At 65.6% G+C, this 24998-nt stretch overlaps 1 protein-coding gene across 1 annotated transcript in view; it reads right to left on the bottom strand.

The window, feature by feature from the left end:
- R3HCC1L (R3H domain and coiled-coil containing 1 like) overlaps positions 1-24998 on the bottom strand; it is a 49042-nt gene that overhangs the window by 5317 nt on the left and 18727 nt on the right. The window contains exons 2-6 of the mRNA XM_075916367.2: positions 21541-24488; positions 8764-8939; positions 5547-5617; positions 4427-4522; positions 4037-4177 (exon numbers count right to left, since the gene is read on the bottom strand). Of these exons, the coding sequence (XP_075772482.2) occupies positions 4037-4177; positions 4427-4522; positions 5547-5617; positions 8764-8939; positions 21541-24474 (3418 nt within the window). The 5' untranslated portion in view covers positions 24475-24488. The remainder of the gene's footprint in view (positions 1-4036; positions 4178-4426; positions 4523-5546; positions 5618-8763; positions 8940-21540; positions 24489-24998) is intronic.

Here is a 24998-nt window from a genome sequence, read left to right as displayed (position 1 = left end):
GAGCAATTCGCCCTGAGTGGATGCCCGCAGCTGTGCCCAGACACGGCCAGGTCCGTCACAATAGTGGACCACAAGTTGAATATGAGTCAACAGTGTGACGCTGTTGCAAAAAAAGCAAATATGATTCTAGGTTGTATCAACAGGTGTGTTGTAAGCAAAACTCGTGAAGTCATTCTGCCGCTCTACTCTGCACTAGTTAGGCCTCAGCTGGAGTACTGTGTCCAGTTCTGGGCGCCACATTTCAAGAAAGATGTGGAGAAATTGGAAAGGGTCCAGAGAGGAGCGACGAGAATGATTAAAGGTCTAGAGAACATGACCTATGAAGCCAGGCTTCATGAACTGGGCTTGTTTAGTTTGGAAAAAAGAAGATTAAGGGGGGACATGATAGCGGTTTTCAAATATCTAAAAGGGTGTCACAAGGAGGAAGGCGAAAATTTGTTCCTCTTGGTTTCTGAGGACAGGACAAGGAGTAATGGGCTTAAAGTGCAGCAGGGGAGGTTTAGATTGGACATTAGGAAAAAATTCCTAACTGTCAGGGTGGTCAAATATTGGAATAAATTGCCAAGGGAGGTGGTGGCATCTCCCTCTCTGGAGATATTTAAGAACAGGTTAGATAGACATCTGTCAGGGATGGTGTAGACGGAGCTTGGTCCTGCCTTGAGGGCGGGGGGCTGGACTCGATGACCTCTCGAGGTCCCTTCCAGTCCTATTATTCTATGATTCTATGAAATACTTTGAAGGCCCCAAGATGCAGAGAATCCTCCAGCTGTGATCTGTGCCCCATGCTACAGAGGAAGGCGAAAAACCTCCAGGGCCTCTGCCAATCTACCCTGGAGGAAAATTCCTTCCCGACCCCAAATATGGCGATCAGCTAAACCCTGAGCATGTGGGCAAGACTCATCAGCCAGACACCCAGAAAGTTCTCTAGTAATTCCTATCATCCCTCCATTGACCTATTTCCCACTGAAAATGAACGGTCAATTAGTTACCAAGATCCTGTTATCTCATCAAACCATCCCCTTCATAAACCCATCTAGTTTAATCTTGAAACCAGATAGATCTTTTGCCCCCACTACTTCCCTTGGAAGGCCGTTCCAGAACCTCACTCCTCTAATGGTTAGAAACCTTCGTCTAATCTCAAGTCTAAACTTCCTACTAGCCAGCTTATATCCATTTGTTCTTGTGTCCACATTGGTATTAAGCTTAAATAATTCCTCTCCCGCCCTGGTATTTATCCTTCTAATCTATTTAAAGAGAGCAATCATGTCCCCCCTCAGCCTTCTTTTGGTTAAGGTAACCAAGCCAAGCTCCTTGAGTCTCCTTTCATAAGACAGGTTTTCCATTCCTCGGATCGTCCTAGTGGCCCTTCTTTGTACCTGTTCCAGTTTGAATTCATCCTTCTTAAACATGGGAGACCAGAACTGCACACAGTATTCCAAATGGGGTCTCACCAATGCCTTGTATAATGGCACTAACACCTCCTTATCCCCACTGGAAATACCTCGCCTAATGCATCCCAAGACCGTATTAGCCTTTTTCACGGCCATGTCACAATGGCGGCTCAAAGTCATTTTATAATCAACCAGGACTCCGAGGTCCTTCTCCTCCTCCGTTACTTCCAACTGATGTGTCCCCAGTTTATAACTATAATTCTTGTTGTTAATCCCTAAATGCATAACCTTACACCTCTCACTATTCAATTTCATCCTATTGCTATCACTCCAATTTACAAGATCATCCAGATCTTCCTGTATGATATCCCGATCCTTTTCTGAATTGGCAATAGCTCCCAACTTTGTGTCATCCGCAAATTTTATTAGGACACTTCCACTTTTGGTGCCAAGATCAGCAATAAAAAGATTCAATAAAATTGGCCCCAAAACTGATCCCTGAGGAACTCCGCTAGTAACCTTCCTCCAGCCTGACAGTTCACCTTTCAGTATGACCCGCTGTAGTCTCCCCTTTAACCAGTTGCTTATCCACCTCTCAACTTTCATATTAATCCCTATCTTTTCCAATTTAACCAATAATTCCCCATGTGGTACTGTATCAAATGCCTTACTAAAATCGAGGTAGATCAGATCCACTGCATTTCCTTTATCTAAAAAAAGATGTTACTTTCTCAAAAAAGGAGATCAGGTTGGTTTGGCACGATCTACCTTTTGTAAAACCATGTTGTAATTTGTCCCAATTGCCATTAGCCTCAATGTCTCTAACTACTTTCTCCTTCAAAAGTTTTTCCAGGATCTTTCATACTACAGATGTCAAACTAACAGGCCTATAGTTACCTGGGTCGCTTTTTTTCCCTTTCTTAAAAATCGGAACTATATTAGCAATTCTCCAGTCAAATGGTACAACCCCTGAGTTTAGAGATTTATTAAAAAATTGTGCTAATGGACTTACAATTTCATGTGCCAGTTCCTTCAATATTCTTGGATGGAGATTATCTGGGCCCCCCGATTTACTCCCATTAAGCTGTTCAAGTTTGGCTTTTACCTCGGATATGGTAATATCTACCTCCACATCCTTAGTCCCATTTGTTAAGTTACCATTATCCCTGAGCTCTTCATTAGCCTCATTAAAGACTGAAGCAAAGTATTTGTTCAAATATTGGGCCATGCCTAGATTATCCTTAACCTCCACTCCATCCGTTCCATCTGTGCTGGGCTGTATCCTGGAAAAGCAATAAACTCCCTCTGTTCTACTGGCTGGGGGAGTCTGTCCGTGCCACTACGGGGGTGCAGGAGTCGAGAAAACCCCAACGCGCCGTCACAGAAGGTCTCCAGTCTGGGACTGCAAGGAGCCCTGAATTTGAGCAATTCGCCCTAAGCGGACGCCCTCAGCTGTGCCCAGATCCGGCCCCGTCTGTCACACCCCCCCCACCGGGCGCTAACACCGCCCCCGAACCGGGCCTGCCCCTCCCCCGAGCGCTAACACCCGACCTGGGTGCCCGACCCGGCTGCCGGACCCTCCCCCCCGCATGCCTGACCCGGCTGCCGGACCCCCTCCGTCCCTCCCTCACCCCCATGTGCCCGACCCGGCTGCCGGACCCTCCCCCCGCATGCCCGACCCGGCTGCCAGACCCTCCCCCCCGCATGCCTGACCCGGCTGCCGGACCCTCCCCCCCGCATGCCTGACCCGGCTGCCGGACCCCCTCCGTCCCTCCCTCACCCCCACGTGCCCAACCCGGCTGCCGGACCCTCCCCCCCCGCCTGCCGGACCCCCTCCGTCCCTCCCTCACCCCCATGTGCCCGACCCGGCTGCCAGACCCTCCCCCCCCCCCCCCCCGCATGCCTGACCCGGCTGCCGGACCCCCTCCGCCCCTCCCTCACCCCCACGTGCCCGACCTGGCTGCCAGACCCCCCCTGTCTCCCCCATGTGCCCGACCCGGCTGCTGCACCTCCTCCATTCCCCCCCCCCCATGTGCCCGACCCGGCTGCCGGACCCCCTCCGTCCCTCCCCCACCCCCACGTGCCCGACCTGGCTGCCAGACCCCCCCTGTCTCCCCCATGTGCCCGACCCGGCTGCTGCACCTCCTCCATTCCCCCCCCCCATGTGCCTGACCCGGCTGCCGGACCCCCTCCGTCCCTCCCTCACCCCCACGTGCCCGACCCGGCTGCCGGACCCTCCCCCCCGCATGCCTGACCCGGCTGCCGGACCCCCTCCGTCCCTCCCCCACCCCCACGTGCCCGACCTGACTGCCAGACCCCCCGTCCCCCCTATGTGCCCGACCTGGCTGCTGCACCTCCTCCATTCCCCCCCCCCATGTGCCCGACCCGGCTGCCGGACCCTCCCCCCTGCATGCCTGACCCGGCTGCTGGACCTCCTCCGTTTCCCCTCCCCCCCCCCATGTGCCTGAGCTGGCTACCGGACCCACTCCGCCCCCCCCCCGCCCCCCCCCCATGTGCCCGACCCAGCTGCCGGACCCCACCCCCCACCCCCACGTGCCCGACCCAGCTGGAGCAGGAGGGCAGCATGGAGCAGAGGGCTGAGAGCCCCCAGCCTGCCTGTTCCCTCCCCACAGCAGGGAGCCAACCTCGAGCCTCCTGCAGCTTCCTGCGCTCAGCCTCGCGCTCGGCTCGGCTCTGGCGGCTCGGCACGCCGAGGGCTCCGGTCACCAGCCTCCGGGCCAGGGCGGCAGACGTCTCCGGACGCTCCTTCGTCGGCTGCAGGAAGTCTGGAGAGAGGGGAAGGCCGCTGCGGCTGAACTCACCCGGCCTGGGGCTGGGCCGCCAGGGCCCCCGTGCGCTGGCAGCACCGGGCCAGAAGAGCCTCCGCCCTGCTCCCTGGCCCCTCCAGCGGCTGCCTTAGCACTGGGCCTGGAGCAAGCAGCCGCTGCCCCGAGGCTGGTGCCCAGCCACTGCCAGGCAGCGAGCCGAGCGCACCGTGGCGCCAGCGCCCCTCGCCCGCCCTGGGCCCCACTCACCAGCACAGGCTCTGGCTTTGGCCTTGGCGGCCCTTGTGCCCTGCGCCAGGGGCCGGGTCTTCACCATCAGGTGCCTGCTGCTCAGGGCGTCGCGCGCTGCGGGAGAGGGTGGGGCCAGAGTCAGGGGGCCCTGCCCCGTGCCATGCCAGGCTGCCGCTCCCCCACGAGCTGGCGGTGCCAAGCCGGCCAGGCCGCGTGCCCACTTCCTGCCAGGGCCGGGCCGACCTGCAGACCAGGCCTACAGGCAACAGCAGAGCAGCGGCAGGGCGGGCGCACCCCAGGGCTCCCCAGCAGCCTCATGCTGCAGGCCTTGCCCCGCCGGGCAGGGCCCCTGGCACCGAGCGAGTAACATGGCCTGGCTGCCAGCCGCTTGGCGATTTGCAGCCCTGCCCCTCCCGGCTGGAGCCAGGCCCCATGGCCCACACCCGGGGTGGGCACAGCACCAGTACTGAGCTCAGCTCACCCAAGCGCCTCCAGCCAGGCACCAGCAACAGGCAGGACATTACAGCTGCGCCCGCGCCGGGCACCGCCGGGGCCAGCTCCCCTCCCGCCCCCCCCCAGCTGCACCCGCGCTGGGCACCGCCGGGGCCAGCTCCCCTCCAGCCCCCCCCCCAGCTGCACCCGCGCCGGGCACCGCCGGGGCCAGCTCCCCTCCAGCCCCCCCCCAGCTGCACCCGCGCTGGGCACCGCCGGGGCCAGCTCCCCTCCAGCCCCCCCCCCAGCTGCACCCGCGCCGGGCACCGCCGGGGCCAGCTCCCCTCCAGCCCCCCCCCAGCTGCACCCGCGCCGGGCACCGCCGGGGCCAGCTCCCCTCCAGCCCCCCCCCAGCTGCACCCGCGCCGGGCACCGCCGGGGCCAGCTCCCCTCCAGCCCCCCCCCCCAGCTGCACCCGTGCTGGGCACCGCCAGGGCCAGCTCCCCTCCCACCCCCCCCAGCTGCACCCGCCCCGGGCACCGCCAGACCCAGCTCCCCTCCCGCCCCTCCCCTAGCTGCACACGCCCCGGGCACCGCCAGAGCTAGCTCCCGCCCCCCATGGGTCCCATAGCTGCCCCGCCCCCGGGCACTGCCAGCTCTCCCTGTGGGATCCTGCCGCTGGGCCCAGCGCTGGAGGTGCACGTACCGGCGATGGGGCTGGAGAAGATGCCCAGCGCGTGCTTGTCATCCACCCATTTGATGTCGAAGCCTTTCTTCCTGCCAGGCAGAGCGAGCAGAGACCTGAGGCACGAATGGCCCCGCGCGGGGGCAGGGACGGGGGCCAGGCCAGAGGCGGCAAAGGAGGGGGGACGGGTAGAGCCCAGAGGCTCAGCGGGCGGGAGCGGGAACTGGCTGGGAGGGTCCCGGGGCCATCGTGGGAGCGTGGAAATCCGGCACCGGGCTGCAGAGCGGGGGCTGCAGCAGGAGGCCGGGACGGACCCTTGTGGCCTGCGGCACTGAGCAAAAGGCAAGTGACTGCAGCGGGGCCGGGGAGCGGGAGAGACCCTGCCTAGGCCAGCGCTCGCAGGTAGCTGCAGGGGCAAAGGGCGAGCGGGAATTGGGGCAGGGAAGCGGGGCCAGGAGGCAGGAGGCAGGAGGCAGGAGCAGGGCTGGGGGGCGGGAGCTGGGCCACCCAGGCCAGCACTCACTGGTAGCTGCAGAGGCAAAGGGCGAGCGGGAATTGGGGCAGGGAAGCAGGGCCGGGGGGCAGGGCTGGGGGGCTGGAGCAGGGCTGGGGGGCGGGAGCGGGGTCGGGGGGCAGGCGCGACCCCGCCCTGGCCAGCACTCACTGGTAGCTGCAGAGGCAAAGGGCGAGCGGGAATTGGGGCCGGGGAAGCAGGGCTGGGGGGCGGGGTTGGGGGGCAGGGCTGGGGGGCCGGAGCAGGGCTGGGGGGCAGGCGCGACCCCGCCCAGGCCAGCACTCACTGGTAGCTGCAGAGGCAAAGGGCGAGCGGGAATTGGGGCCAGGGAATTGGGGCTGGGGGGCGGGAGCGGGGCCGGGGGGCGGGAGCTGGGCCAGGGGCGGGGCCGGAGGGCGGGGCCGGGGCCGGGGGGGCAGGCACGACCCCGCCCAGGCCAGCACTCACTGGTAGCTGCAGAGGCAAAGGGCGAGTGGGAATTGGGGCCAGGGAAGCGGGGCTGGGGGGCGGGGCTGGGGAGCTGGGGCGGGGCTGGGGGGCAGGAGCTGGGCCGGGGGGCGGGGCCGGAGGGCGGGGCCAGGGCTGGGGGGCAGGCGCGACCCCGCCCAGGCCAGCACTCACTGGTAGCTGCAGAGGCAAAGGGCGAGCGGGAATTGGGGCCAGGGAAGCGGGGCTGGGGGGCAGGCGCTGGGCCGGGGGCGGGGCCGGAGGGCGGGGCTGGGGGGCAGGCGCTGGGCCAGGGGGCGGGGCCGGGGGGCGGGGCTGGGGGGCCCGCGCTGGGCCAGGGGGCGGGGCCGGGGGGCGGGAGCAGGGCTGGGGGGCAGGCGCGACCCCGCCCAGGCCAGCACTCACTGGTAGCTGCAGAGGCAAAGGGCGAGCGGGAATTGGGGCAGGGAAGCAGGGCCGGGGGGCAGGGCTGGGGGGCTGGAGCAGGGCTGGGGGGCGGGAGCGGGGTCGGGGGGCAGGCGCGACCCCGCCCTGGCCAGCACTCACTGGTAGCTGCAGAGGCAAAGGGCGAGCGGGAATTGGGGCCGGGGAAGCAGGGCTGGGGGGCGGGGTTGGGGGGCAGGGCTGGGGGGCCGGAGCAGGGCTGGGGGGCAGGTGCGACCCCGCCCAGGCCAGCACTCACTGGTAGCTGCAGAGGCAAAGGGCGAGCAGGAATTGGGGCCAGGGAAGCGGGGCTGGGGGGCGGGGCTCGGGGGCTGGAGCGGGGCTGGGGGGCGGGGCTTGGGGGCTGGAGCAGGGCTGGGGGGCGGGAGCGGGGTCGGGGGGCAGGCGCGACCCCGCCCAGGCCAGCACTCACTGGTAGCTGCAGAGGCAAAGGGCGAGTGGGAATTGGGGCCAGGGAAGCGGGGCTGGGGGGCGGGGCTGGGGAGCTGGACCAGGGCTGGGGGGCAGGAGCTGGGCCAGGGGGCGGGGCCGGAGGGCGGGGCCAGGGCCGCGGGGGGCAGGCGCGACCCCGCCCAGGCCAGCACTCACTGGTAGCTGCAGAGGCAAAGGGCGAGCGGGAATTGGGGCCAGGGAATTGGGGCTGGGGGGCGGGAGCGGGGCCGGGGGGCGGGAGCGGGGCCGGGGGGCGGGAGCGGGGCCAGGGGCGGGGCCGGAGGGCGGGGCCGGGGCCAGGGCCGGGGGGGCAGGCACGACCCCGCCCAGGCCAGCACTCACTGGTAGCTGCAGAGGCAAAGGGCGAGTGGGAATTGGGGCCAGGGAAGCGGGGCTGGGGGGCGGGGCTGGGGAGCTGGGGCGGGGCTGGGGGGCAGGAGCTGGGCCGGGGGGCGGGGCCGGAGGGCGGGGCCAGGGCTGGGGGGCAGGCGCGACCCCGCCCAGGCCAGCACTCACTGGTAGCTGCAAAGGCAAAGGGCGAGCGGGAATTGGGGCCAGGGAAGCGGGGCTGGGGGGCAGGCGCTGGGCCGGGGGCGGGGCCGGAGGGCGGGGCTGGGGGGCAGGCGCTGGGCCAGGGGGCGGGGCCGGGGGGCGGGGCTGGGGGGCCCGCGCTGGGCCAGGGGGCGGGGCCGGGGGGCGGGAGCAGGGCTGGGGGGCAGGCGCGACCCCGCCCAGGCCAGCACTCACTGGTAGCTGCAGAGGCAAAGGGCGAGCAGGAATTGGGGCCAGGGAATTGGGGCTGGGGGGTGGGGCTGGGGAGCTGGAGCGGGGCTGGGGGGCGGGAGCGGGGCTGGGGGGCGGGAGCGGGGCCGGGGGGGGCGGGGCCAGGGCCGGGGGGCAGGCGCGACCCCGCCCAGGCCAGCACTCACTGGTAGCTGCAGAGGCAAAGGGCGAGCAGGAATTGGGGCCAGGGAATTGGGGCTGGGGGGTGGGGCTGGGGGGCTGGAGCGGGGCTGGGGGGCGGGAGCGGGGCCGGGGGGCGGGAGCGGGGCCGGGGGGCAGGCGCGACCCCGCCCAGGCCAGCACTCACTGGTAGCTGCAGAGGCAAAGGGCGAGCAGGAATTGGGGCCAGGGAAGCGGGGCTGGGGGGCGGGGCTGGGGGGCAGGAGCTGGGCCAGGGGGCGGGGCCGGAGGGCGGGGCCAGGGCCGGGGGGCAGGCGCGACCCCGCCCAGGCCAGCACTCACTGGTAGCTGCAGAGGCAAAGGGCGAGCAGGAATTGGGGCCAGGGAAGCGGGGCTGGGGGGCGGGGCTGGGGGGCAGGAGCTGGGCCAGGGGGCGGGGCCGGAGGGCGGGGCCAGGGCCGGGGGGGCAGGCGCGACCCCGCCCAGGCCAGCACTCACTGGTAGCTGCAGAAGACGCGCAGCAGGTCGGCAGTGCTGAAGTCCTGCGGGAAGTCGTAGATCTCGATGACGTGGGGCAGCTCCGAGTCGCTGAGGTCCGGCTCGCCGGGCTGCCAGCCATAGTAGTCAAAGCGGGGCCCCTGCAGGCTGCTGCTCGGCTTCTGGCCGCCCGCCAGCTGGGGGACACAGCAGGCTGAGAGCTACCCGGGGTGCCAGGGTGGGACCAGCTGTTCCACCCCGGCCCTTGCCCCGCCCACGCTCTGCAGCTTGGTGGCCTGGCTGGCAGGCGTCAGGATGATGAATGGGGCAAGCTCCCAGCCCGGGCGCCAGCCCTCAGCCCCGGAGATGGATTAACGGCCCCGGGGACGCGAGGAGCCATCGATCGGCCTCTCGCACTGCGCCCGGTTCTTTCCCACAGCTAATCTCCCTGCACGCCCCTCACACTGCCCACCCCACGCCTGTACCCACGGGCTGCCCACTAGGGCGCAGGGCGGGGCAGGCTCCCGCGAGCGAGATGCAGGGTGCCCGTTGATGCTGGCACTGCCTGGCGTGAGAACGCCGCCCTCCCCTCTCCTGCCGCGTCTGATCGCTCCCTGGCGTGGCAGGCAGGGGTGCAGGAATGGCGGCCCAGCCCGGCTGCACCCCTCTGCCCAGCCCCGGCAGCTCGCTCCATGGGGCGGAGAAGTCAGCCCACGGCAGGGGGCAAGAGCAGTGCTTGGGGGAGCATTGAGCTCCACGGGGAGCCTGAAGCCAGAGCCCGCAAGCCCCCTGTGACATAGTGGGGGTACCTGGCTGGTTTCTATGCTGCTGGTTCTGGGGTAACCCCACTGGCTGCCGTGGGTACCACGACCCAGCAAAACAGGATGAGTCACTATGCAAACCAGTGGCCAGACACCCCCATGGAGAGGAACAAAGGAAGGTGAATGCTGCCCTGGCTGGGGGGCAGGGCTGGAAGTTAGTTGGTTGGTTGCTGGCTGTCTAGGGGCATGGAGGAGACAGCCTAGGGAGAGGAGCTGGAGTTTAGGGGCCCAGTCTCTCCCCATCTCAAGGGGGCCTGAGGCATCCTAGCCCAGCTCTGTGACCAGATTACATCGGTGCTGTGCTGTATCCTGGAGAGGCAATAAACTTCCTCTATTCCACCGGCTGGTGAAGTCTGTTTGTGCCATTTCGGGGTGCAGGAGACAGGGGACCCCAACGCGCCGTCACACTGGTGTCAGAAGTGGGATGCACTGCACCCCGTGGATGGAGCTTCCAGCGGCAAGTGACAAGGCGCAGTAGAAGCAAGAGCCCTGGAGCCAGGCGTGCTGGAGACAGAGCGAAGCGGTTCCTGGGAATCGTGGGGTGCTGCAGCACTAGACTGGTGAGTCTGCACCGAGGGGCCCAGCGGGCAGATGGCCTACGCCCGACTCTTGAAGGCAGAGCTGGTGGGGCTGTGCAGAGAGAGGGGCTTGCCTGTGCGGAAAGCAACCAAGGCCCAGCTGATTGCCCAGCTGGAAGAGAATGACCAGCCACAGGGCCAGGATCTTGTCCCAGGGGAAGCAGCCAGACCCCACCTGAGAGTGTGTCAGACTCAGAGAGGGGGAGGAGCGCTGGAACCCAACGGAGAGATGAGACAGCGTCTCCCGGGAGGCCTGCAAGCCGTAGCCCATCTAGGGCAGGGGCCAGCCCAGCGGAGCTGCGGCGGCTGGAGATCCAGCTGCGGATCAGGGAATTGGAAGTAGAGGACCGAGAGAAGGACCGCCAGGACCGAGAGAGGGAGCGCCAAGATCGAGAGAAGGAGCGCCAAGATCGAGAGAGGCAGCGGCAGCATGAGCTGGCCATGGCAGAGCGGAGAACCAGCGGGGCACTGGCTGCGCCAAGTGCGGATGGGCCCCAAGGTCCCAGGACTGCCAGACGCTTGGAGAGGCTCGTGGTGGCCCAATTGAAGGACGTGGGCGACATAGACGGGTTCCTCAGCTCCTTTGAGAGGGCCTGTGGGCTGCAACGGGTTCCCCCAGCTGACTGGCTGCAGGAGCTCATCCCCGCAGTGAGCCAGGAGGCGGCCGGAGTGCTCAGTCAGCAGGAGGACCTACAGCCAGGGGATTACAGCCGAGTCAAGGAGGCCCTGCTGCAGAAGATCGGGCTGACCCCCGAGATGTACAGGAAGAAGTTCCGGGGGGTACGGAAAGGGCCAGGGGAGACCTATGTGGATCTGGCCTCCCGCCTGGCGCAATACGGCCGCAAGTGGGTGTCTGGAGTCGGAGCCCAGACTGCAGAGGAGCTGCTCAAGCTGGTCATGATGGAGCAGTTCTATGAAGCGTGCACACCCAAACTGAGGCTGTGGCTCAAGGACCGGAGACCAGAGACCCCCCAGGAGGCCGGAAGGCTGGCGGATGAGTTCACGGAGAGCCGGTCCGGGTGTGAACGGGAGTCCTGGAGAGAGAGGGAACCGCGCAGAGACCGGATCTTGGCTGAGCAACGGAGAGAGACACCTCCGAGGCGAGCCCCAGGGACCAGGACCAGTCATCGATACCCCCAGAGAACCAGCCAGGGCCTGGACAGAGACAGCCCAAAGCCTAACTTGCCATCGCTGGGGGCAAAAAGGCCACAAGAGGGCTCAGTGCACCAGGTCCCAGGACCGGGGACTTTCCAGGGTTAACTGGCTGGGGCGGGAGGAAGGGCAGGCTGCCCCAGAGGCAGGGGCTGGCAGGCAAACCTCAGCTCAGAGAGAGGGGAAGGATGCTCAGTGCACCTCCCCTGGGAGGCCTGACCCTCGGGAGGCGGATTTCTCCGTGTACCAGGTGGGGGCAGGACGGCCCCTGCGGAGCGAGTGCCTCGTACCCCTGGAGGTGGATGGTAGGAAGGTGACGGGCTTCTGGGACACGGGGGCGGAGGTGACTCTGGCCCGATCCGACATCGTGGCCCCAGAGCGGATACTACCCCACACCCAGCTGACCCTGAAGGGCATAGATGGGTCCCCGTTTAAGGTGCCTGTAGCCCGGGTGCATCTGAAATGGGGAGCGAAGGAAGGCCTCAAGGAAGTGGGGGTGCACACGCACTTGCCCACCGAGGTGCTGATGGGGAATGACCTAGAGGAGTGGCCCCATGAATCCCAGCGGGCTCTAGTCACCACCCAGAGCCAGAGCCAGCGGCGTGCTGACAACGTGGGTCCAGGGAAGGACTCCTGGCAGCAGCCTCAGGGTCCCATCCCAGCGGACACGGGGTCCAGCCAGGCTGGGACTCCGGACCTAGGCAGAGGTGGGGGACAGGTCCCGATCCCTGCCTCAGCAGCTGAATTCCAGGCTGAGGTGCAGGCAGACCCCTCCTTGCAGAGGCTGAGGGACCAGGCTGGCCTCCGTGCAGCTCAGCCCCGGGGGAGAGGTGGCCAGGAGAGATTCCTGCGGGAGCGTGGACTCCTGTTCCGTGAATGGCTTCCCCCCAGGAAGGCCAGGGCATGGGGGGTCCAGCGGCAGCTGGTCGTCCCCCGAAAGTATCGCCTCAAGCTGCTGTATTTGGCCCACGATGTCCCCGTTGGGGACCACCGGGGGATCCGGAGCACCCGGCTGAAGCTGCTCCAGCACTTCTATTGGCCGGGAATCTTTACAGCCGTGCAGCGGTACTGCCGGTCCTGTGACTCCTGCCAGAGGGGCGGGAAGGCCCAAGACAGTAGGAAAGCGGCTTGGGGGTCTCTACCCCAGATAGAGGACCCTCTGGGTTTGCTGAGAGAGTTATGGGAGGGGAAGACCTCCCTGGATGGAGCATCGGGGGTGGAAGCCGCCCTGGCTGTCCAGAGAAGGCTCGCTGGGCTCATGGTCCCGGCCCGAGAGACCCTGGCCAGAGATCAAGGCCAGCGGAAGGGTGGGAGTGACCCCCGAGGACAGGCCCGTGCCAGTCGCCCTGGAGCGGGGCGGCGAGTGGACAGAGGGAAGCCAGCTCATGTGGGGCCTCACCAGGCCCAAGTCAAGGGGAGCACCCATGTCCCCAGGGCGGGTTCCCACGCAGAGGACCCGAACTACCCTAGGTCACGAGCGGAGTGACCCTGCTCAGTTCGCTCTCGGAGGGGGGAGAACTGTGACGTAGTGGGGGTACCTGGCTGGTTTCTATGCTGCTGGCTCTGGGGTAACCCCCACTGGCTGCCGTGGGGACCATGACCCAGCAAAACAGGATGAGTCACTATGCAAACCAGTGGCCAGACACCCCCCATGGAGAGGAACAAAGGAAGGTGGATGCTGCCCTGGCTGGGGGGCAGGGCTGGAAGAGGGGGGGTTAGTTGCTGTCTGTGAGCATGGAGGAGACAGCCTAGGGAAAGGGGCTGGAGTTTAGGGGCCCAGTCTCCCCCCAACTCAAGGGGGCCTGAGGCATCCTAGCCCAGCTCTGTGACCAGACTACATCTGTGCTGCGCTGTATCCTGGAGAGGCAATAAACTTCCTCTATTCCACCGGCTGGTGCAGTCTGTTTGTGCCATTTCGGGGTGCAGGAGACGGGGAACCCCCAACGCGCCGTCACACCCCCCTCCCCCTCACCGCCCCCGGGCCAGGCTGCAGTGAGAGCAGATCTGCTGCACAGCAAGCCCTCGGCACCGCCTCCTTCCAGCGCCCTGAGCGGGTGCGTTCCACGGCGGGTGCCCCACGGGCAGCGCTCTGGGGGGGGGCAAGACCCCAACAGCAGCGCTGACGCAGATCTGCTGGGCCCAGGCGGTGGCTGGAGCAGAGGGAGCGGTTCCCGCAGGGACACAAAAAGCTCCAAGGACCGACCCTCCCTCTCTAGGAGGCGCACGGCTCGGCAACGCCACCTCTGGGGCAGGAACCCTCGCCCAGGAACCCTGGCCCGCTGCCGGCTGGGAATGGCCAGAGACCCCTTTCAGGCTCTGCTCCGACACGGCTCAGCAACGCCACCTCTGGGGCAGGAACCCTCGCCCGCTGCCGGCCGGGAACGGCCAGAGACCCCTTTCAGGCTCTGCTCCGACACGGCTCGGCAACGCCACCTCTGGGGCAGGAACCCTCGCCCGCTGCCGGCCAGGAATGGCCAGAGACCCCTTTCAGGCTCTGCTCCTACACGGCTCGGCAACGCCACCTCTGGGGCAGGAACCCTGGCCTGCTGCCGGCCGGGAATGGCCAGAGACCCCTTTCAGGCTCTGCTCCTACACGGCTCGGCAACGCCACCTCTGGGGCAGGAACCCTGGCCCGCTGCCGGCCGGGAACGGCCAGAGACCCCTTTCAGGCTCTGCTCCTACACGGCTCAGCAACGCCACCTCTGGGGCAGGAACCCTGGCCCGCTGCCGGCCGGGAACGGCCAGAGACCCCTTTCAGGCTCTGCTCCGACACGGCTCGGCAACGCCACCTCTGGGGCAGGAGCCCTCGCCCGCTGCCGGCCGGGAACGGCCAGAGACCCCTTTCAGGCTCTGCTCCTACACGGCTCAGCAACGCCACCTCTGGGGCAGGAACCCTCGCCCGCTGCCGGCCAGGAATGGCCAGAGACCCCTTTCAGGCTCTGCTCCTACACGGCTCGGCAACGCCACCTCTGGGGCAGGAACCCTCGCCCGCTGCCGGCCGGGAACGGCCAGAGACCCCTTTCAGGCTCTGCTCCTACACGGCTCGGTAACGCCACCTCTGGGGCAGGAACCCTCGCCCGCTGCCGGCCGGGAACGGCCAGAGACCCCTTTCAGGCTCTGCTCCTACACGGCTCGGCAACGTCACCTCTGGGGCAGGAACCCTGGCCCGCTTCCGGCTGGGAATGGCCAGAGACCCCTTTCAGGCTCTGCTCCGACACGGCTCAGCAATGCCACCTCTGGGGCAGGAACCCTCGCCTGCTGCCGGCCGGGAACGGCCAGAGACCCCTTTCAGGCTCTGCTCCTACACGGCTCAGCAACGCCACCTCTGGGGCAGGAACCCTGGCCCGCTTCCGGCTGGGAATGGCCAGAGACCCCTTTCAGGCTCTGCTCCGACACGGCTCAGCAATGCCACCTCTGGGGCAGGAACCCTCGCCCGCTGCCGGCCGGGAACGGCCAGAGACCCCTTTCAGGCTCTGCTCCTACACGGCTCGGCAACGCCACCTCTGGGGCAGGAACCCTCGCCCGCTGCCAGCCGGGAACGGCCAGAGACCCCTTTCAGGCTCTGCTCCTACACGGCTCAGCAACGCCACCTCTGGGGCAGGAACCCTGGCCTGCTGCCGGCTGGGAATGGCCAGAGACCCCTTTCAGGCTCTGCTCCTACACGGCTCGGCAACGCCACCTCTGGGGCAGGAACCCTGGCCCGCTGCCGGCTGGGAACGGCCAGAGACCCCTTTCAGGCTCTGCTCCTACACGGCTCGGTAACGCCACCTCTGGGGCAGGAACCCTCGCCCGCTGCCGGCCGGGAACGGCCAGAGACCCCTTTCAGGCTCTGCTCCTACACGGCTCGGCAACGTCACCTCTGGGGCAGGAACCCTGGCCCGCTTCCGGCTGGGAATGGCCAGAGACCCCTTTCAGGCTCTGCTCCGACACGGCTCAGCAATGCCACCTCTGGGGCAGGAACCCTGGCCCGCTGCCGGCCGGGAACGGCCAGAGACCCCTTTCAGGCTCTGCTCCTACACGGCTCAGCAACGCCACCTCTGGGGCAGGAACCCTGGCCCGCTGCCGGCCGGGAACGGCCAGAGACCCCTTTCAGGCTCTGCTCCTACACGGCTCAGCAACGCCACCTCTGGGGCAGGAACCCTGGCCCGCTGCCGGCCGGGAACGGCCAGAGACCCCTTTCAGGCTCTGCTCCGACACGGCTCGGCAACGCCACCTCTGGGGCAGGAACCCTCGCCCGCTGCCGGCCGGGAACGGCCAGAGACCCCTTTCAGGCTCTGTTCCTACACGGCTCGGTAACGCCACCTCTGGGGCAGGAACCCTGGCCCGCTGCTGGCTGGGAATGGCCAGAGACCCCTTTCAGGCTCTGCTCTGACAGCTTGGCAACAAGGAGGCGAGGGCTCGTCCTAACGCCCTGGCTCTCTACAGCTGGCCACGCCACGCGGCTCTGGAGTGTCTAGTAAGCGGTGTGGAGGCTCCGAGGCTCAGACGAGCTCTGGGACCTGTGCCCAGCAGAGACAGTGGGCGACCGCCTCAGCCAGCTGCTCTGGGGATCTCTGGAACTGGCTCCCTCCCCTTCCCGACAAAGCCAGTCCAGGGGTCTGGGGACACAAAACAGGGCTCCTGCTCTGGCCTGGGCAAGAGTGCGCTCAGCTGGGGGAGGTTCCGCCCGTCGGGAGACTGGAATCCTGTCCTTCTGGGTCTGTCTGGTGCCGCCTCTGCCCACCCCGCCAAGCAACCCAGGGCCCGTAGCGCTGGCCGCCCTGACAGTGCCACGGCTGTGCCTGGCGCCTGGGAATGACAGGAGGGGTGACCCTGAGCAGGGGACAGCAGGTGTCCTATGGTCTCTGGCTGCCCCAGGACACCGCACTGGCCCTGGGAGGAGGGCAGCAGGCGCGGTCTCTCCTGGGCCCTCACCATCAAAGCAGAGTGTGTCTGTGCGTCTGCTGCAGGACGATCCCTCGAGCCTACCTCCTCCCCTTGCCGGCGTGGAAGGGGAGGGGTCCCAGGCCCACAGCCGACTCCTGGCAGCTCCAGACCCCCATGAGTCCGGGGGCAGAGCGGCAGCGCAAGCAGGAGCCTCCCCCGGGCACTAGGGACAACGTTGCTGTTTGTTGCTCGCTGAGGAACAGCCAGGGCAGCAAAGGCGGGTTGTGAACCCCCGGCCTGTGCGCGACGCGTCTCCCTGAGGGGACGAGAAGGGGACGCGCTCTCTGCCGGGACAGAAACCCGCCCACTGTAAGCACGCGCCACAGGGAGCCGAGGACACCGGCGAGTCTGGCGCAGGCCGCGTGGCGGGAAGACATCGGCCTGCACCATCTCTACGGCCTCGGCCTGGAGCCCCGGCGCCTGGCGGCCAACGCACACTGCTTGCAGGAACCTCCAGACTCGGCACACGCAGCTGGGGGCAGCACACGAGGACGAACGTGAACTTCTGGGTTCCTAAAAAACTAATTAACTCGGCGCCACCTGCGAGAGCTTGGGCCAGGCCTCTGGGGCGCACGCGGGCATGTGCGTACACAAGAAACAGGCGGAATTAGCGCTGTAAGTGGGATGAAGCTGTAAGGGTGGCGAAGCTTGGCCGCAGAACAGCCGCTCCTCACCCCAGCCACCTCTCCCCGACTAAGTGTCAAGCTATGGGCAGAAAAGCCAAGAAGGAGTTGGAAGAGCAGCCAGCCAAACGCTCCGGGAGTAACAGCAGCGTGTGGTTAAGTCCGTCAGAAGCAGGAACAAGCAGTGGGCCGCTGGACAATCGCGATGCTAAAGGAGCGCTCAGACGATAAAGTCACTGCCGAGTTCGGAAAGAACCCCAATGGGAAACGAGAACGATTACCTGGGATTTGTAACCGACCTTTAAACCAGCTTCCTCGCCCAGTGACTGGAAGGGAGCTAACTGACACCAATAGTTCAAAAGGGCTCTAGAGGTGATCCTGGCAAGTACAGACCAGCAGGTCTAACATCTGTACTGCACAAATTAATTAAAACAATAGTAAAGAATAAAACAGTCAGACACCTGGATGAATGTAATTTGTTGGGGAAAGCCAACATGGTTTCTGCAAAGGGAAATCCTGCCTTACTAATCTACTAGAGTTCTTTGAAGGGGTCAACAAACATGTGGACAAGGGGGATCCAGTGGATCTAGTGTACTTAGGTTTCCAGAAAGCCTTTGACAAGGTCCCTCACCAAAGGCTCTTAAGTAAAGGAAGTTGTCATGGGATAAGAGGGAAGGTCCTTTCGTGGACTGAGAACTGGTTAAAAGACAGAAGACAAAGGGCAGGAATAAATGGTCAGTTTTCCGAGTGGAGAGAGGTAACTAGTGGGGTCCCCCAAGGGTCTGTCCTGGGACCCATCCTATTCAATTTCTGTATAAATGATCTGGAGAACGGGGTAAACAGGCAGGTGGCAAAATTTGCAGATGATCCCAAACTGCTCAAGATAGTTAAGACCAAAGCAGCCTGTGAAGAGCTTCAAAAAGATCTCACCAAACTAGGTGACTGGGTAACAAAGGGAGGTTTTTCTTCATGCAGCACAGTGCCAACCTGTGGAACTCCTCGCCAGAGGAGGCGGTGAAGACCAGCACTTTAACAGAGAGCTAGACAGATTCCTGGAGGTTCGGTCCCTCAATGGCTGCTGGCCAGGATGGGCTGGGTGGTGCCCCTGGCCTCTGTGTGTCAGAGGCTGGGAATGGGTGACGGGGAGGGATCAACTGAGGATTCTGTTCACTCCCTGTGGGGCACCTGGCAGTGGCCCCTGCCGGCAAACAGGGCCCTTGGCTCTGACCCCGTCTGGCCGCTCTGAGGTTCTTAGGACTACGGCGGGCAGCCCAGGTGTCTCCATTAACAGTTCACAAAGGGGGGGCTCCCAACTCTTCAAGGCACTCAGTGCCCCGCCTGCCCTGCGCGTGGGTCGCTGAAAGCCAGCTGCTCTCAGGATCCCAGCACAGCAGTGTGGGACGCCCTCCTGGGACCGAGGGGGGAACGCCTGTGGCAACTGCTGCGCTGCCCGCCCCAAGGATGGTGGGAACACAGACCGCACCGCTCCCAGGGCAGCTAACAAATCCACCAGAAACCCGCCCGCTGCGCCGCAGCGTCCAGCAACTCGGCACACGCCACGGAGAGCGCGACGCCACGGGGACCTTTCACCAGCCACTCGCAGTGTCTGTTCCGACCCGGGCGTTACTGCATCGCTGCCCCCGTGCCGCAGGGCCTGCTGGGGTGAGCAGTGTGACGGCGAGTTGGGGGCTTCCCGAGCACCCCCGTAGCAGCCAGAACAGTCTCCACCAGCCAGTAGAATGGAGCGGGGTTTCTTGGTTTTCCAGAATACAGCGCAGCCCATATGGGATGTGGCTACAGGGGCCAGGGTGCCTCAGACCCCAGGGTTAGGGGTCCATCGCCCCTAGGCCCCCAGCTTAGCCACTGCTCTCCATGCTTCCCAGACAGCCACGGACTCTCCCGCCGCCCGCAAGTCCTTTGTCCCCCCCCCCCCCCCCCCCGCGGGCCGTGCTCACAGACAGCTGCCAGTGGGGGTCCCCCACAGCCCCAGCACAGCAACCAACCCGGTACTGACACTACTGTGCCGTAGTGGGGGTACTTGCTGGGCTGTGGTGACCCCTGCTGTCTGGAGCAAGACCCAGCAGGGAAAACCTCATTATGCAAAGGTGTCGCCAAACCTGTTGAACCAGACACCCCCCATGGAGAGGAACAAAGGAAGGTGGATGCTGCCTTGGCTGGGGGGCAGGGCTGGAGGAGAGGGGGTTAGTTGCTGTCTGGGAGCATGGAGGAGACAGCCTAGGGAGAGGGGCTGGAGTTTAGGGGCCCAGTCTCCCCCATCTCAAGGGGGCCTGAGGCCTCTTAGCCCCAGTTCCTGTAACTAGATTCCATCTGTGCTGTGCTGTATCCTGGAGAGGCAATAAACTTCCTCTATTCCACCGGCTGGTGCGGTCTGTTTGTGCCATTTCGGGGTGCAGGAGACGGGGGACCCCAACGCGCCATCACAACTACACAACAACTCTCCCGCCTCCGAGCGAGCTGAGCGGGGCCGCGCTGCCTGTGGCCTGGGGAGGTTCGGGCCCCCCCACGGGCGATGACGTTGGCGCTCCCCTTGCCGTGGGTCACTTCCATGTCCTGGTCCTGCAGGAGCAGGCTCCACCGCAGCAGCTTGGCCTTGGTCCCTTCGTCTGGTGCAGCCAGGTCGGGGGCGGGGTCAGTCACACCGTGAAACGCCGGCCAGACGGGTCGGGCTGCAGCTTTGCAGGGCCCACCCCATCGCCCGGCGTCCTTCTCTGTGGCCGCGTAGCGTCGCTCCCCCTTCTCGCCCACCTGCATCAGCACCGCCCCAGCCCGGTGTCCGAGGCGTCAGTAAACACCATAAAGGGCTTGTCAGTCTGGGTTTACCAGCACTGGGGCCTTGGCCAGGGCTCCCTTCAGTGCACAGAGAGCCCCTGGCACTGCTCCGCCCAGACCACCCTGTCTGGCCTCCCCTTCCTGCACAGCTCTGTGATCGGGGCAGCGATGGAGCTGAAGTTGGGCACAAAGCTCCGGTAGTACCCCGCCATCCCAATGAAAGCCTGGACCTGCTTCTTGGGCTGGGGCACAGGCCAGTCCCGGATGGCCTCCACTTTGGCCGGCTCTGGCTTCAAGCAGCCGCTCCCCACCTTATGGCCCAGGTAGCATATATGGTTCTGTCAGTTTTCTTCCACTATTTGATCTGAGGAAGTGGGTCTGGCCCACGAAAGCTCATCACCTAATAAACCATCTTGTTAGTCTTTAAAGTGCTACATTGTCCTGCATTTTGCTCATTTCGAAGTTTCTTCTCCACTTTCGCAGCAGGAGGAGGAAGTTTGGAGCCTTCCACTCCTGCCAGGGGCAGTGCCAGGGTGGTGAAGCTAGGAATGGAGAGCTAAGCTCTTGCTTCACCCTAACTCTGCCCCCTGCACAATCACACTGCACAGGACTGCACCTGTTTCACCCCCACCCGCAGCACATCTTGCAGACAGGCAGGTGGGCTGCAGTTCACAGACGTCGGCTTCTTCAGCACCGAGCTGTGTCCCGGCCCGAGAGCCCCTTCTCCACAGGACGGAGCCAGTGGGGGCGTAAGCGGTGGGACGGGCTCGGATGACCAGCGCCCAGTAAGCCTGTGGGTAGCCACTTCATTTCCACAGGCAGCCACCGCCGCAGCTCCTCTCCGCCGACAGGGTGGACAAAGCTGGTATCCGCACAGGGCTCTAGGGCGGACCAAAGGGGGCCGATGGGCTATGCACGCCCAGCGACAGCGCAAGGACGACAGCCACGTACACGAGTGACACCGCTGGTGCAGGCGGGTCACGCATGGCTGGACAGGCACCAGATGGCACACGGGCTCCTGGCCCAGGCGTAGCGCTTGCATCCCCGCTCCCCGCCCCCTGAAACTAGCCCGCGCTGTGGGAGGGGCACGGGAGCCTCCTGGGGGCTGGATCTGGCAGGGTTGTACGGCGGCAGGGACATGCCCCCCTGTTCCTGCGGTCCCAGCTGCTGCGACCCCCATGCAGAGGGCTATTAGTGAGCCCTGGTAACGGCACGGTTTCGGCCATTTTGGCTCCTCTTAGGCGCTGAGACGGTGCCCGCCCAGCAGGCGGATGCTCGTTTGAACGAGCGCGGGGAACGAAGGGCCCTGCAGATTACCGGCGGGAGCGCGCAGCCATGGATTCCAGCTGCACTCCCTCCGCTCTGAGCCTCCGCACACCAAGCCCCTCGTGCAGCAGACGGAAACGACTCGGCTGAGCAAGCAGCTGTCGCTTCCCTAGGGCGCCCCACTGCTCTTCCAGTCCAAGGCTGCCTCACCAGGGCGCAGCTGCAGCCCTGGCATCCCTGTACCTGCATGCTAGGCATGGAACACCGCCCCGGGAGTGCCAGACGCCGCACAGCCCAGGCAGCAGACGCATCTCTCCAGCCTCCGGCGGGGAGCAGGTGGCACCGGCCCTTGTGGTTTCCCCGGATGTTCTCAGCCAGGGAAAGATCGCCCTGACCCACAGCCACGCATGCCGGCCGTGACAGCCGGGGGCAGGCGGTCCACAGGCCAGCTCTGCCGCTCCGTGCCAGCGCCATGCACGAGCACACGACCGCCTTGCACGGGGGCTGCAGGGAACGACCTGGGGCCCGGGCAGAGCTCCAGACCGCTCCTCCTGCCCCTCACGCCCTGTCTGGTCCCCGGGGCGGGAGCAGCTCACCCCAGCACTAGCAGCGAGGGTCAGGCCCGAGAGCGACGGAACATACCTCGTCCAGCAGGCGCTGGTCCAGGCAGTCTCCAGCGTCGTTGAAGAGCGAGTCCCAGCTCTCCTCGGCCGCAGCTCCGCTGGTGCTCCGGGCTCCGACGCCTGGCTGCTCAGGCCCTTCTGTGCTGCCCTCGGGCACAGGGCCCGCATCCTCCCTGTCTGCTCCAGGCTCCGCATGCGGCAGCCTCGCCAGCTCGGCCTGGCGGCTGCCCGGGACCTCCAATGAAGGGCTGCGCGCCCTGCTCCCCTGAGCGGCCGAGTGCCCCAGTGCAGAGGGGGGAGCCCCTGCAGCAGAGCCGCGGGAGCCACAGGGCACCTGCTCCCCGCACAGCGGCATGCTGCCTCTGGCCTCGGCCACGCCTGCCGGCAGGGCCCCGCTACCAGGATCCGTCCCAGCGGCCTCCGGCCCACACGCCTGCTCAGGTTCAGCAGCGCTCCCACCCTCACTGTCAGATAGTCCTGCCCTGCCACCCACCTGACCCGGGGCGCGCTCCCCTGCGAGCCTGCACGCGCTTCCCGGGTTCTCCCTGTTCTGACTTGCAGCACTCTCCCCTGCAAGCTCGCACACCTTTCCCGGGCTCTCCCCTGCGAGCTCGAGGGCACTTCCTGGGTTCTCCCTGTTCTGACCTGCAGCACTCTCCCCTGTGAGCTCGCACGCCCTTCCCGGGCTCTCCCCTGCGAGCTCGCACGCGCTTCCCAGGCTCTCCCTGTTCTGACTTGCAGCACTCTCCCCTGCAAGCTCGCACACCTTTCCCGGGCTCTCCCCTGCGAGCTCGCACGCCCTTCCTGGGCTCTCCCCTGCAAGCTCGAGGGCGCTTCCTGGGTTCTCCCTGTTCTGACCTGCAGCACTCTCCCCTGCGAGCTCGCACGCGCTTCCCAGGCTCTCCCTGTTCTGACCTGCAGCACTCTCCCCTGCAAGCTCGCACGCCCTTCCTGGGCTCTCCCCTGCGAGCTCGCACGCGCTTCCCGGGCTCTCCCTGTTCTGACCTGCAGCACTCTCCCCTGTGAGCTCGCACGCCCTTCCCGGGCTCTCCCCTGCAAGCTCGCACGCCCTTCCTGGGCTCTCCCTGTTCTGACCTGCAGCACTCTCCCCTGCAAGCTCGCACGCCCTTCCTGGGCTCTCCCTGTTCTGACCTGCAGCACTCTCCCCTGCGAGCTCGCACACCTTTCCCGGGCTCTCCCCTGCGAGCTCACACGCGCTTCCCAGGCTCTCCCTGTTCTGACTTGCAGCACTCTCCCCTGCGAGCTCGCACACCTTTCCCGGGCTCTCCCCTGCGAGCTCGAGGGCGCTTCCTGGGTTCTCCCTGTTCTGACTTGCAGCACTCTCCCCTGCGAGCTCGCACGCGCTTCCCAGGCTCTCCCTGTTCTGACCTGCAGCACTCTCCCCTGCGAGCTCACACACCTTTCCCGGGCTCTCCCCTGCGAGCTCGAGGGCGCTTCCTGGGTTCTCCCTGTTCTGACTTGCAGCACTCCCCCCTGCAAGCTCGCACACCTTTCCCGGGCTCTCCCCTGCGAGCTCGCACGCCCTTCCTGGGCTCTCCCCTGCAAGCTCGAGGGCGCTTCCTGGGTTCTCCCTGTTCTGACCTGCAGCACTCTCCCCTGCGAGCTCGCACGCGCTTCCCAGGCTCTCCCTGTTCTGACCTGCAGCACTCTCCCCTGTGAGCTCGCACGCCCTTCCCGGGCTCTCCCCTGTGAGCTCCCACGCGCTTCCCAGGCTCTCCCTGTTCTGACCTGCAGCACTCTCCCCTGCAAGCTCGCACGCCCTTCCCGGGCTCTCCCCTGCGAGCTCGCACACGCTTCCCGGGCTCTCCCCTGCGAGCTCGCACACGCTTCCCGGGCTCTCCCCTGCGAGCTCGCACACGCTTCCTGGGCTCTCCCCTGCGAGCTCACACACGCTTCCTGGGCTCTCCCCCGCGAGTTCATGGGCACTTCCCGGGCTCTCCCCTGCAAGCTCAAGGGCGCTTCCTGGGTTCTCCCTGTTCTGACCTGCGGCACTCTCCCCTGCAAGCTCGCACATGCTTCCCGCGCTCTCCCCTGCAAGCTCGCACGTGCTTCCCGCGCTCTCCCCTGCAAGCTCGCACGTGCTTCCTGCATGCTCCCTGTTGTGGCCTGCAGCGATCTCCCCTATAAGTTCACACACACTTGAGCTCTGATCTGTGGCATCCTCCTCTTGAAGCTCGAATGCACTCGCTGTGCTCTCCCCACTCAGAGCTGCACGCTCAGACCTGCTACAGGTGCTCGTCTCTTCAGGCTCAGAGGGGCTACCCACTCCCACTCCCGCCTGGTCCAGGGTGCTCTTGCCTACACGCTCAGGAGCGCTACTGCTCCCTGCACGCTCTGATCGTTCCTCAGTGCCCCCCTGGCTACGCTGAGGGGAAGTACCTGGCCCGGCCAAGGGGCCCCCATGTCCCTGTGCCTGCTCGGCCGCTCCATGCGGTGGCACAAGCGAGAGACGGGAACACGTCCCCGTATCTGTCCGTGGAGCCCAGCACCCTGGCTTGCTGCGCGCCGGCTCCTCACTGGGAGCGTGGCCCAGGCGGGGTTCCCGAGGACTGGCCTGTTCGCTGGCGAGGTTTCTTTCCGCCGGCGCCCACAGCTGCTCCTCTGGGGCCACAGGGCTTTGGTCAAGTGCACGAGACTGGGCCCAGCCCTCGGCACCGGCTCCGCTGGGCTGCCCTGGCGCGCTGCCCTGTGTGCTGTCCTCCAGGGGCGCGCGCTTCCGTGTCTTCCCCTCTCTGGCCACGTGCTCGCAGGTGCCACGGCTGGGACTCTGCCTCTCCCCGCGGCCTCTGGAGCCCTCCTTCCGCAGCCCACGGAGGCTCCCCAGCGCCGGCGCTGCTCCCGGGGCTGCCATCTCCCGCCGCGCTTTGGGCACGTAGAGGGCCATGTCGGGCTTCCTGGGCCGGGCCCGGCTCCTCTGCCCCTCCTGCTGCATGGCGCCGCCTCCACCTGCAGGAGAGACAGCGTTTGGCCCCAGGCTGCGGCAGCGAAGTTACGGGACACGGGCCGCTGGAGACCTGGGGCAAATCCGAGCCTCCCTTCCAATTCATTACCCGGCCGCTCTCGCTGCTCCTGAAACCCAGCGGGCTGGCTCCGTGGAGAAGGGCTGTCCCAGCCCAGGGCCCGGCAGAGCTGCATTTGCCACGTCTGTGGGCAGGCCAGGGTCGGCAGGGCACAGCGCACAGATCGCAGCCCCAGACACACCCCCCGGGGCTCTGACCTCAGGGAATCCAGGCTAGCTAGCGCACACGCCCCTTAACCAGACTGGCTATGGGTACCCGCGGCAGTGCACCCACCGCCCCAGCTGGGGCCAGCTCCCGACGGGAGCACCACAACCCGCCGCTCCCCACAGCGGCCGAGATGAAGCCGACACTCATTTCCCACCAGCCGCTGCCCAGCTCCCCCCGCGCTTCAGGCCAGGACTGCCCGGAGGGGCAGGAAGGGGAAAGCGGCTTTGTC

The sequence above is a fragment of the Pelodiscus sinensis genome, chromosome 8 (assembly GCF_052426305.1).
Source record: "Pelodiscus sinensis isolate ZL-2025 chromosome 8, ASM5242630v1, whole genome shotgun sequence".
NCBI lineage: Eukaryota > Metazoa > Chordata > Testudines > Trionychidae > Pelodiscus > Pelodiscus sinensis.
The sequence above is the reverse complement of the archived record's forward strand: the minus strand, read 5'-3'. Positions and strand labels throughout refer to the sequence as shown.